Source organism: Peromyscus eremicus, chromosome 19 (assembly GCF_949786415.1).
Source record: "Peromyscus eremicus chromosome 19, PerEre_H2_v1, whole genome shotgun sequence".
Lineage (NCBI taxonomy): Eukaryota > Metazoa > Chordata > Mammalia > Rodentia > Cricetidae > Peromyscus > Peromyscus eremicus.
In genome coordinates, this window is record NC_081435.1 from 45,095,426 (window position 1) to 45,109,256 (window position 13,831).

General features: G+C 43.0%; 1 protein-coding gene across 1 annotated transcript in view; it reads left to right on the forward strand.

Moving 5' to 3' along the window:
* The window catches only part of Megf10 (multiple EGF like domains 10), a 110,718-nt gene that overhangs the window by 47,654 nt on the left and 49,233 nt on the right, over positions 1-13,831 (forward strand). The window contains exons 5-7 of the mRNA XM_059245951.1: positions 5,347-5,593; positions 7,030-7,150; positions 10,859-10,995. Coding sequence (XP_059101934.1) covers positions 5,347-5,593; positions 7,030-7,150; positions 10,859-10,995 — 505 coding nt within the window. The remainder of the gene's footprint in view (positions 1-5,346; positions 5,594-7,029; positions 7,151-10,858; positions 10,996-13,831) is intronic.

Sequence of the window (13,831 nt, forward strand, 5' to 3'; positions counted from 1 at the left end):
GGGGAGAATAATGCACCTAGAATTTTTTTTAATGCTTTAATGGATGGCTTAACTTGGAAGTTGTAGCTCTTTATATTCACAGTCATTTCCATTCGTTATTTCAACTAGTTTTTGAGTGTGGTCCATATGTTAGCTGTTTATGCAGACCTAGTTTTTAGGATTGTGTGCTCCTAAATATAGACACCAAAGTGTTTTCTTTTTGTTTTCAAATCTTCTTTTGTTTTTAAAATACTAACTAATTAGTATCCATTAGTTATGTCAACCTAGTGGCTTTCCTTACTCTTACGTACCTTACTCTAATTGTACCTTACTCTTACGTTGTATTCCCAGTATCTTCTTCCATCCCTCTTCTTCCCATAGTTGATTTCCTTTCTCCCTGGAAGTAGTAGCCTCTTTATTTCCATGGCACACATGTCACTACACTTTCACAGTGAGTTTCCCAATTTCTTATTTGTGTAAAATGATCATCAGCGTATAGGTGATCCTCAAGTTGACTGTCTTCTGCGTTTTATTTCCTTTGAGAAATCGTCTACATTCTCACTGTTTAGGCAGTTGCCCAGCCTCTGTGCTCCTAAACACTAAGGTGTTGATTAGCCCCAAAGAATTTCTTAAATAGTGGCTGTCAGTGATCTGCCCTAACTGCAATGGATTATATTAAATAAAATGTAGCTGTGGAGTATTCTGTGCACCTAAAAAACACCGTTTTAACTTCACAGGCAAAATGGCCTCATGAAAGATGCTGGTAGCCAGAGTACTGAAATCCCAGGTAGGGTTTGAAAAATGATGTCCCATCTTATTATTGGGGTGTTTTTAGACATTTTATTTGAGTGCAGTAATCCTTCGTGCACTCAAATAAATGCAGAAAGGATACTAAGCTTACTCTGATGGTAAAGTGTACAACAAACAAAACACATCCTAAAACACGTTGTATTGCTGCTTGCTTTTCTCTTATGGCCAAGAAGATATGTGTTAGAAAATGTGGGCAACCTAGCTAAATCAGAATATAGGAAAAACCATCAGCATCATCTCAGGCCCTAGGGATGCCCACTGGTGACATGTTGCTGTGGTGTCCACTATGTTCTCTGGCTCTCTCTCCTGCTCTCCCCTGCCTTCCATCTCCCAGGTATTACATCCAGCTAAATGCTTCCACTGATATTCTGCATTTTAAACTTAAATTAATGGCGGTTTCATCTAGTCCACTGCTAAAATTGGATCACATGATTTATACTGTTTTTAATCTACTTTTTATAATTATGTTATTGCCAAGATTCTAGTTCATTAACTATTCCCTATATCATTTTTAATTGTGCACAGTGTTCTGAAGTATAATTATACCCGTTTTTTTCCCCACCAGTCTCCTGTTCCTGGATAATTAGATTATTTCTAATTTTTTTTATTATAGAGAGTGCTGAGATAAACATCATTATAATTTGGGGAGAGCAAAATGGAATGATCTAGGGCACAGGTTCTGGAGATGAGCACTCTGTGCTCAGTGTCTCATGGCCTGTAACCTTGAACAAGCCCCCTGGATCTCAACTTGATCATCTATGAAATAGGAACAAGAGTGGTACTTATTCCTCAGAGTCTCTAAGTTAATCCGTCTCAAGTCTGCAGAGACCGTGGACACACAAGTGTATCTTTGTTTAGACCTTTCCCAAACTGTGTGATCAAACACGGCGCTTGAACTGAAGATAATTGGTCAAATTCTGCATCAGTGTAAGGAAGATCTCTGCTTCTTGTCTAGACAACATCAACTTACTCTAGATGTAGAAGGCATCAGAGAAGAAGGCTGGTTTTTGTGTTGGAAACTGTGTAACTCACTGGGACACATGTAAGAGTAGGTGTGCTGACCACGAGTGTAACAAAATTTGGAAAGGAAATCACAGTCGTGTTTAGGCTTGGACTTCTGTGCTCTGAACACTCTGCCTTCAGACTCAACCTCCATCTGCAGCTCATGTTGACCCAGTGTTCACACCGTGGGGCCTGTGTTTCAGTGGCTTTGCAGGAAAACTCAGCCCAAAGCAGGGAGGCTGTTGCTTCAAAGCATGCCACAGTGCTGAGACATAGCCAGGAAATTAACCATGTCGGCGTGATAATATTTCTTTGGAAGCCTGCAATTCTTTTTTTTTTCTTATGGTGATATTATTAATTTCTATTATAAACTAATTTCTATAGTAAGGGGATGTCTTAAGTTTTTCCTTCCTTTTTTTCTTTCTGTTTTTGGTCAAATTCAAAGAAATGAGAGCTGGTTTCTTTCTGCCTGCTTTTCTGGGAAAGCGTTGACTGGGAGGTGGGAAGTCTCATGGAGAAGAGAGATGGGTCCTGTTTCCTCAGCACCTCCTTCTCACTTTGCGACTATTGTGCTTTTATAAAATACATTCTGTGATGCACATGTGCTTATCCCTACTCTTATTACAGCGTCACAGTGGGAAAAAGGCCCTACAATCATTTATCATAGGTTTTAAAAATGTTTTTAAATACAACCTTAGTATCTTTATCAAGATGATATTATAAGCTAAAACTGCCTTTTGTGTCTGCCAGCTCATTTTCTTTTGAGCGTGAGAGGAGGCAGGTATTGAGTCCCGTTAGCTGAGGCTCCTACAATGTAGGAAGCTATGAAAACTTTGGAGAGGGTTTAGCAAAGAAAAACAAATACAAAGTTCTGGAGAATTGCTATGAGTCTTTGAGCTGCAGGTGTAGTTTATCAAATAAGTGGGTCGAGAGGTGGGGAGATGGCCCAGTCAGGAAGGTGCTTACTGTGGAAACACGAGGACCTGAGTTCAGATCCCCAGTCCCCTGTAAGAAGTCAGATACAGCAGTGAATGCCTGTATTCTTAAACCTGGGGTCACAGAGAGAGAGGGGATCTGGGGGCTCACTGGCCAGCCTAGTCAATTCCTGAGCTCCAGGTTCAGTGAAAGATTCTTTCTCAAAAACTAAGGTAGCACAAATAGAGAATGACCCCCACTGAACAAAAATGTGTGCCCTGCTGCACAGAACACAGAACAGGGTCAAGGTTACGTTCATGAGTCAGGAGTAAGATCATTTGTAACAGGATAGGGGTCAACTACACTGACTGTCCTGGGATTAAGGCAGAGGAAATGAATTAGAAAAAGGGATGGTGGATTTGTCTTGGGTAGAATGATGACCTCTCTCACTATTGATGATTAATGAGACAGGGAATGAGTTACACAGAACCACACACCTTACTTCAGAAGACTTTAAAAACAGGATGCCCTTGTCTCCACCTAAGATAACTAAGAGAGTAAGGTACTGTATATGTACAGCTTTAAAATGATATCGTTTTCTTTTAAGACTGAAAGTGGCAATTTTAAAAATTCAGGATCCTAAAACACAGGCAACAGAGGAATGAACTGATATGAATAGTAATTAGGTTTGGATCTCATTTTAGAGTTACCACCTAATCTTATTTTGTGGAGGAAGATTGTGAGCTCCTAGGTAATTGCTCTCCTCATCTGCTTTAAGTTCAATAATTCTCGCTCATTGTTTTTAATTCTGTTAAAGAGTGTTTATTAAAATACTAATGAGCCCAAAGCCGTGCTGATTAAAAATGGAATTATTCATTTAAACCTTTTGATATTATGAAATCCACAGTAGATTATGCTGTTGGAAAATGGAGTCTACACTTTTGGTGAGGTGCTTGCTGTGTGCTGAGAATTATTGTTTCCTTCACAGTATTATTTCAGGTCTAGTGAACTTATAGTTTTTATAGATAAAGGCAATTTGCCCTATGGGGTGTATACTATGGGTGATGGTTGTAGTTTCTAATAAACAATTGAACATGGATGTGTACCAAGAAAGGTGTGTTTGTGTCCCTCATGGGTTTCAGGATGGCTGGAATTGGGGTTGTTTCCTTCCACTGACACGCCCCACCCCCACCCCCACTGCTCACTGACTTCTATTAATGGCTGTTATTATTACTATTCACCGTCACACTTTGAATACACCTTTCAATTTCTATTTTTCCTTTTGTTTTGTATGGTTTCTTGTGCCTATTATCTGTTTATTAGTTGTCTGGTTTCAGTCTTAGGTTGGATGTACTTTTTAAATAGAATACTATTTTTTTATTCGGCTTTTTCTTTGGGAGGTCCCCGGGCTTAAGCATTGACATAAATTTTTACTGGTATCTTGCAAACCCAGGCTGCTGCCAAAGGGCGGGTCAGATCTTGAACAACCCAGTTTCCGGTCCCTCTTCCTTTGTCACTGGCTGGATTCAGGTGCCTCTCATCCAAGCAGTGGCCGTTCTTTTTGCTCTGTCTTTTTGCTTTTCCTTGTCAGCCCCTTGATGCCTTTTCCTCACACCAAGGATGGCTCCATCTTTCCTTGTTTAAAATCCTTCAACTGCAATGCCTTGTATAAAAGATGCCCAAGTTTTAGCAAGCAGAAAAGCCTCTGTACAAACTGCTCATTCCCAGCTTCCCTCCCAGCCTCCTTTCCCTGCTATTCCCTTCTCAGCTTTCACTAGCCCATCCATTACTGTGGCCACATCAAACTCCATATTCTGGGTTTAGGGAACAGGAAGAGCGAAGCCCTGGAGCTGGAAAATGATATGGTGATGCTTAAGCAGTGGAGTGATGCCATGGATGATGCCTGGTTGGTGCCTGGTTGGTGCCTGGTTGGTGCCAGGTACCCTGAGCAGCAGCTTGTGCAATGCAGCTGTTGGTGCTCGAGGCTGGATGCTCAGCTTAAGAATGGTAGCTTAGTTGGCAGAGTGGTTGCCTAGCATTTGGGAAACTCTGAGTTCAGTTCCCCGCATGGCATAAAAATCACACCTGAAATCTCAGCACTCTGGAGATGAAATCAGGAGGATCAGAAGTTCAAGGATGTCCCTTACTCTATAGCTAGTTTGAGACCATCCTGCGATACAAGAAACCTTATCTAAAACAAACAAACAAACAAATAAAACGAAACAAAAAAAACAAAACACCAATGGTGAGATCGCGATGAAGGCTTACCTTTCTCAAAAAGCAGAGCAGAGCGACGAACTGCCTAGACCCACCCTCACGCTCTGGTACCCTCCCTCACACTCTGGTACCCACCCTCACGCTCTGGTACCAGGCCCACCCTCACGCTCTGGTACCCTCCCTCACACTCTGGTACCCACCCTCACGCTCTGGTACCCTCCCTCACACTCTGGTACCCACCCTCACGCTCTGGTACCCACCCTCACGCTCTGGTACCCTCCCTCACACTCTGGTACCCACCCTCACGCTCTGGTACCAGGCCCACCCTCACGCTCTGGTACCCTCCCTCACGCTCTGGTACCCACCCTCACTCTGTGGTACCCACCCTCACGCTCCGGTACCCTCCTCTTTTCCTCATCCTAGCTTGCGACGGTGATCACTGGGGGCCACACTGCAGTAGCCGATGCCAGTGCAAAAACAGAGCTTTGTGCAACCCCATCACCGGGGCTTGCCACTGCGCGGCAGGCTACCGGGGATGGCGCTGTGAAGACCGCTGTGAACAGGGCACCTATGGTAATGACTGCCACCAAAGATGTCAGTGCCAGAACGGAGCGACCTGCGACCACATCACTGGGGAATGCCGTTGTTCACCGGGATACACTGGAGCCTTGTAAGTGGATGAGCCCTGGAGCAGCACCCCAGATACCGTGTACCCCCATTTCTATTGCTCTCTCAATACCCACTGCCGGGGAGGGGGGTCGGGTCTAGGGTCCAGGTACCACTGTGATGGCCACTAGAGCCTCCTGCTGCTTGACTTTCGAATGCCAGAGCTCCGCCAAGATTTAAGGACCAGCCTCCAGGCTCACCAGATCGTGTGTGAATGAGTATATTTGGGGATTACCCTAGCGGGTATGGGTTTCTGTTGAAAATCTCCCACAACTCCACTCACCGTCTAGGAATAGTTGATAGTGGTCTGGGTGGTTCTGCTCTTTGGCAATTAATTGGATATATCCAGGTGGATCCAGAACCAATGAAAGAGAATGAAATGTCTGTACACAATGAAAGACAATAATGTGAAAGATACCTGAGTCATTCGGTGCTCGTGGTCACATGTAGTTCTTTACGAAATAAAAGTGCACATATCATATCTATTAGGATACATTGCACATAAAGAGTTTAATTTTTTTTTTCAGGAGAACATTGAAGTAAGTCCTCAATGCCCATGACTTTATTTTGAGAAGAGTATTCTTTGGTTTGCTTCTGTTAACAGAGTATAAGGCAGAATTTGGGAAGAGAGAGGAGAGAGAGAGAGAGAGAGAGAGAGAGAGAGAGAGAGAGAGAGAGGAATCTTGTCCCCTTACTGGGAAAATTACACTCGTAAATCACAGAACTAATAGTTGGGGAAATGTAGCTGATTAGGTAAATATGTCCTGCTGACAGTGCTAATGTCTGTGAAGTAGAGTTAAAGAAAAATAAAAACCCACACTAGCTAGAAAGCCCTGGTTTTCAGAATAGATGTTTGTTTCAAACTGTTTTAATTGTTAATATCACTTTTATGGGTTTTCAGCAAGGCCGACATTAAATAGGGCTGTGGGAAACTTGGAGGCATTTCATCAGAGCAAAAAAATAAGGATGGTTTAGTGGGGAATGTGGAAGGACAGTAGGGTTAAGGGAATGGGGGCTTGCTGAATGCTGAACACTGAGCTATAGTCAGGGAGCTCCAAGTTCAGTGAGACACCCACCCTGTCTAAAGGAATAAGTGAAGACTGACAGAGGACCTCCTGCATCCTCCTCCGGCCTCTACATACATACATATGGGTTAACACACAGACACACAGACACACACAGGGAGAGAGAGAGAGAGAGAGAGAGAGAGAGAGAGAGAGAGAGAGAGAGAGAGAGAGAGAGAGGACTCAAACCAAAAGAAGGACCTAATGACCCATCAAGACACTTCCAGCCAATGTGATTAATGTTCTAAATGCCGATTACGTTATGAATGAGGAAAGGCTGTGTATTTTAGGTTTCTGGATGATGCTGTGTCTGTGAATCTGAGGATCATATGCTTAGATAGATAACAGTGTCTTTTGTTTCACTGAAATACTTCAGTTGTGAAGATCTTTGTCCCCCTGGCAAACATGGTCCACAGTGTGAGCAGAGATGTCCTTGCCAAAATGGAGGTGTGTGCCATCATGTAACTGGAGAGTGCTCTTGTCCTTCCGGCTGGATGGTAAGTGTCCTTCCACCTCCAATAATCACACATTCCAAGACACACAAGAGAATGTCATATGGAGACTTTGGCACAAAAGGAAGTAGCAATGGTGACTATTGCCCCCACACTGAAATTTACAGCCATTTAAAAACAAATCCTTTCTATCAGAGAAGCCATGAGGTAACTCTGTCCTGCACTTGTCCGTAAAGTTTATTAAGAACTCCCATGGAAATAATAATGACCATGGACTCTGCATTTCCCCTAAAGAGAAAAAGAAGCAGATATGTGATCTCACACATAACAACAGCAACCAATAAATGCTGAAATTATTTAATAACGGCCTTCACAATTGCGTCCATGGATTGTTACTGTCTGAATACATCCTTCTTAACAAGATGTCACACAAAAGTATTAGGCTGTTATAAAAATCTGAAGAAACACCAAAGTAAATCAAGCAGACCAAGAGTTGTAGAACTTCCCAGAGAATGTAGGAATAAGCCAGACTTACAAAGCTTCCCACCCTCTGACCATAATGCCTTTTCTTTATGTAGTAATTCTATAGGCTTACTGCTATATAGGATACAGTGTTCAAGCATTACTAATTATATATGTGAAGCCAGGAAAACAGTATTAGTTCTTGTTTCTCTGAGTTGCTTTATGCATGTCTGCTTGAAGAAAACAATGTCTTACAAGAGCAGTTTACACAACCATTACCTTGTCTGTCCAGGAACTCTTCTTGCACAGCTTCTTCATTGTCTATGGTGACTTCTTCATTGTCTATGGTGACTTCTTCATTGTCTATGGTGACTTCTTCATTGACTATGGTGACTTCTTCATTGTCGTCTATGGTGACTTCTTTATTGTCGTCTATGGTGACTTCTTTATCGTTGGAACCACTAAGACCCTTCTGCTTTTATTCTGATTTGTTTCCCCAAAGTTTTGGCTCACTTGACCGTCTGCCTCTCTGTCTTAACCTTTTTCATCCTCCACTTCTTCAGTGGCCTTGTCTCCCACTTGTCTTACTAAAGGTCTCTTCCCAATCCTCTTCTACACCCACTGTGGCATTCCCCAGGTTTCAGTCTTATCCCCCAATCTTCTCACTGTGGACACTCTCTGGGAACTGGCTTCAGCAGTCATCTGCTGCTTTCCTGAGATCTTTATCTTACCTTCCCTGAGTCCAAATGTGACACAACTACCCTGTTGGTTACTCCAACCTTGGTAGCCCATAGTCACAATGTCAGTGACTGTCAGGGCTCCCCCTAAGCTATACTTTTTACGGCCAGATGTGGGGTAGAATTGATCTGGAATTACTCTTTATTGTAGGCAAGGGGCACAGGCATGGGCCTTATGACATAAGGGAGAGTTTTATCGAGACCACTAGATCAAGCATACAATGAATTGATCAGACCCATGGTGAAGGCCAGAGACTGGTCAGATGAAGTCTGATTCTTGAAGCAAAGTATGGGAGCTAGGTAAGGAATGGAGTTAAAGGGTGCAGCCTTTTGTTGATGGCCTGGGGGTGGAAGGAAGCTGTGCAAGAATCACTGGGGTAGTTCCAGTAGGCCCAGCAAAGGAAATCTTAGGAAACAAACCTGCCGTATGCTTCAGCCCTTTGGACCTGAGTGCAAGCCAACACTTCTTAGAAGACCAAGTAGAAGTGTCAGGTTATCTTTGACTCCTTTTCTTCTCTCAGCTCCTGTATCAGTCTTCCGTCAACGCTGGCCCTGGCTGGCTTCATGACAAGGGAGCAGTCTTGTTGTATACAAGTGTCAGTGTCCAGGGAGCCCCCAAGATCTCTGAGTGAAGAACTGTAGACATTTTACATTGAGGTTGCCTCATCTTGAGGTTGGAATGTCCCCTTGTCACCTGGAGGTCATGATGTGGGAAGGTGGTAGCCATAGTCTGGGAGTATGAGTCCAGGAGGAAGACAGATGGATCCACTCTGTGGGTCCCCTGGAACCTGCCCTCAACCACTTCCTCTAGGCCACAACAGATGTTTCTTACTAGAAGATTCCAGACAATTTTTCCCCTGTGGGTAACTGAATTCCCAACTCAAATTTCTCTCTTGCAACATCTTATTTGTATCATTACTTTAGATGTTTCCAAAGGTGAACTGGCATTCCTATCACACACACACACACACACACACACACACACACACACACACACACACACATCTCAGCCAACAGCAACACTGTCATCTTTCTGCTGCTTGCTTACACTAGGCTTTATTCATATCCAACATTTCAACAACATCCCTGGAAATTCTGAGGGACCACGGTGGGTCATTAGAATCAGACCCTGAGAAAGAGAACATTTGCACCAGATCCCTCCACTCACTGAACCTTGGTCAGCTGTTAGCGGGCCCTCGGTCCATCATTCCTTCAGTAATGTTATTATATTCCACTAAGTGCAGTAGGGTGTCCTAGCACAGAGTGATTAGAGCTATTTTTGTATCTTCTCTCCTCATCACCCATGAACAAGCCAGGCAAAGGCAGCTAATCATTGAATCTCAGTACTTAGTGCAATGCCTGGCATGTAGACGATTCTCGGTTAAGCACTAATCTGAATCATCTCTCAAAGGCTTTTATGGTTCCAGGAGCCTGTGGAAGAATCTTTCCTGTTGGTGGATAGCTTGAAACCACCAGAGGAGACTTAATTAGCTCACCAACTGCCTTTGTGGGTAGCCAGTAGTTAGAGAAAATGTATTTCTTACGCTATCCAGAATAAACATTTAGAAAACCATCTGGTGTTCTAGCTAGGTTCCAATTTTGGAGTACTTGCAGTCTGTCTCTTTTGAGAGAGAGAGGACAATGAAAAACATTAGGGAAATCCTGTTATGTGGGGTATGCTGTTTGCACTAATTATGACTCCAATAAATATTCTAATGATTATAACTCCAACAAATCAGAGGCTGTAAGCCCGAGTTACATAGCTAAGTGAAGTAGAAAACAGTGGGGTGTTTCGTTGATATATTGAGATCTTGAGATCATGTCTTATGGTCACACGCCCAGGACTGGAATATACGTGACTGCAGTCACTAAGGACAGCTCCTAGGGTGAGGAGAAATGTCCTAGTGACTTCCTTGGGTTTTCTCCCCAGGAAATAAGTTTGCCTCAGAAATGTTTATTGAACCTGCTTGAAAATATGCCTTTTCTTCTGAAACAAAGGTTAATTTGTATAGAAGTCTTTCTTAGGTGATGTTACTGTTAATTCAAGTATACAACGTTTCAACCTCATGCCTTGTTACAAATTGAGAAAAGAAGCTAGAGACAGTGCACAGCATCTGGGAAAGGGTTTGGGTGCTTTGTGTGTACCACACATTGTTACTTATGTAGCAGATGCTCAGTGAGTGTTGTTGACTTAGGATGTATGTAAGGCACAGGGAAGAACGCTTAGGAATATTTATAGATTCCTTAAGTTGTCATAATTTTATGTAACTTTATTTTAGGATTCAGTTTCTAATATAAAAATTTCTTAAGATTACTATTCTGCTATCTTTGAACTATCTTGAGATTTGGGCATATCAAGTCAGTAATTCAACCTGAAGTTCCCCATACTTTAAAGACGATGAACACTTCGTGCTCTAAAATGCCCTTCATCTAATTTTCTCACAGTCCTGTCCCCCAGATCTCTCCTCCCTTTCTGCTGTCCCTGTTTCCTTCCTCTGCCTTCCATGGTTCTGGCTGGTGGCCCATCTAATTTTCTAAGTCTCTTTGAATTCAGGGCACAGTGTGTGGTCAGCCCTGCCCCGAGGGTCGCTTTGGAAAGAACTGTTCCCAAGAATGCCAGTGCCACAACGGAGGGACGTGTGATGCTGCCACAGGCCAATGTCACTGCAGCCCAGGATACACAGGGGAACGGTAAGGACACACGGGTGTTTCTCTGACTGTACATAATGAGCTAGAAGGACAGTTTGGAGAGTCTAGGGAGCAGGCACAGCATCATGCATCTATAACTACTATATCCTGTTCCAGAAGCATCTATAAAGTCTAAAGTGTTCAAAAACTCTATCCTCATTGAATGTATAGAAACTGAGTCACAGGACAGCAACACTGAATTGGGGGAAATTAGAGAAAACATTAGAAAAAAGACAATAAAACACGAGCTATTCAGAACCCGCGATGAATGTGTCTTTCTGAAGTGTTGAGTACTTAGGAAGCCACTTTACACTTTCAGTATTTTTAGATGGATTTGAGGTATGGCAGAGTAATGAGGAAAGGGACGAGGCCATTGGCAGACTGGTTTTCAAAAGGGACGTGTCCTTAGGAACTTACATGAAGTACAGTTTCCTTCTCAGAGTAGCCTCAAGAATGCTTTTTATTTCCAAAATTCTGCTCTAATTTTTATGACCTTTGATTAGATACTATAAGCTTCTCCACATCTCCAGGCAGCATCTGTTTTTTCTTATTAAATGCGTTTTCTCAGTATTTTACAAATTACAAAAATTCTCTTTTGGTTTCTGACTGGGTATTTTCTAGATAAAGGAAAACTTGCTTTCTCAGTTCCTGCTTCTCACTTTGCTCCTTATCTTACCAATTTTTAAATTAATTTAAATATTTTAAGCAAATACTGGGATTGTTCAATTTTGCATTGGTAGTATCCGCCACTAAAGATGAGCCAGTTGCTGTAAAAATATTTCTAATGATTACCTCGTTTTCTTATTGTACCGATTTGAAGCTCTGAGTTGATTCTGACAAGTAGGAGAGGTCAGTGTGGGAAGTCCAGCCTTATTCTGCTGAATCAGAAATGGCTTCGGGTAATTTTATGTCTACAGTTTCTCGTTACCACATTACCCAGTATCCCTTTCCCAGTCTTTTATTTTCTTAAGGTCTTTTGATAGAAGTGTCCACGTAATTTAATTAAAAGCCATTTTGTTTACTGCGTGTTTTGATGTAGGAATTATAGATATTGCAATTATTCATTCTACAATGTAGAACTGAGCTACTCCATGTGACTTTGTGATCCACAGCCTGGTTCTCAGCTGTGCTTTGGATAGATGAGGTTGTTAGATGATAGGTTGACCCATGCACCTTTATACTCCAGAAAACAGGGTCAGGGAAAGAGGAGAGGCACAAAACCAAGCAAGATCCTGAGTGATTATTTCTATAGTGTTTTAGGCTCTAGAGACATTTCAGTGCAAAACTGCATTTAGAGGGTTAAGTTTAAAAGCAACACAAAAACATTACACCTACCAGGCCAGGGAGCTTGTGCTCAGCTGACTTGGAACACCAGGGAAGAGAATCACAGAATGAAGTGGGGTGGGGGTGGTTGCGGTCCTACCCATGCTTTTGTGGAGCATCAGTGATGACGTGTGGTCACTATTTTCCATGGCTATCCTCTGTTTTAAGTTATTAACGTACACAATCCATGCGATGACAGAAAGCACATTTTTTTTTTCTCCACGGAAGAACACAGTGAGTGGCTGTGTTTGTGGCAGGAGATGGGAAGGAGACCCAAGGGTGGGGATCGTAAGTGTCCCTTCACTTGTCTTGAGACGTCGGTGTGCCTGGAGCACTGTGATTAGGAAGGCTGCTCCACAGTGGTGGTTGCCACCGCAAGCAGCTGCCAGCAAATATACCCAGGATGTGGGGACGCCACCCCACCACAGGGAAACAAATGGTACAGGCTTGCAGAACTACACAAAGGATGAAAAGTAGGAGGGTTTGAGGTTTATGGAAAGACCCAAAGGGTACAGTGGTAAGAAGATGCAGCACAGTGAAGTCAGCAGGAAATGAAGAGAAGACAGTTCTGGGATCCTCACAGAGCTCTGCTTGAAGATGCCATACAAGGTGCTAATGGTGTGTTGCAGAATTCCTCTGTGATACTTTGATGATAGGGCACGGGCCCACGCCTACAAAGAATGCTCAGTGAGTGTTCATGACTCAGTAAGGGAGTCTGATATAGTGAACCCCCAGACAGCTCTGTATGACTCTGAAAGTGAAGCAGGAGAAGGGTGATGGCATCAGGTCGGGGACTGCGGCTCAGCATTGGAGGAACGCAGCACTGGTCTTCAGTGAAGGGGCATGCTTCCGTCTCTCTGACTGTGGAAAGATTGGCTCCTTCTCAGTGCCTTTGACTTTCCCCCAGGACTGCAGCTCCAGATGTTACAAAGGCAGGCTGCTGACCCACAGCGTCCAGGTCTGATGAGGAAGGGGGGTCCTTTACACCCAATCACAGTTTGGCTCAGCTATTCCAGTCACTCTGGGAAGTGACGTGCTCCGAAAGACGAGGAGCTTCCGTCCCCACTTACTTCCTCTTCCTCAAGTTTACAATCGGATGTAAAGTAGTGACCAGAATGATATCGATGTAGGAATGTTCCCCATTAATTAGTGTTTTATCAGTTTATATCTACTTAGTGATTGTCCTTTCTCCTAACTCCACAACACTATTAGAAATTTCTTTCTTCTTTTATTTTTAACAGAAAGCCACAGTTTCTACATTTCTTCTCTGGCCAAGGTTTATTACTCTCTGTTATTTCTCTGCCATCTTAAGAAAATGTATTACTGATTCCTGAGGTAGCCTTTCCTGTTTCTTGTGGGATCACAAAACCAACCCTAAGGCTAGGGAAATGGTCATAAGCTAGAGACCAACTAGAAAGACATCACCACTCCATGATGCTTACTTAAGATAGAAAATGTTCTGTATCCGTGCATTGAAATATCACACTGTACCTTGTTCATCTGTACACACTTAAAA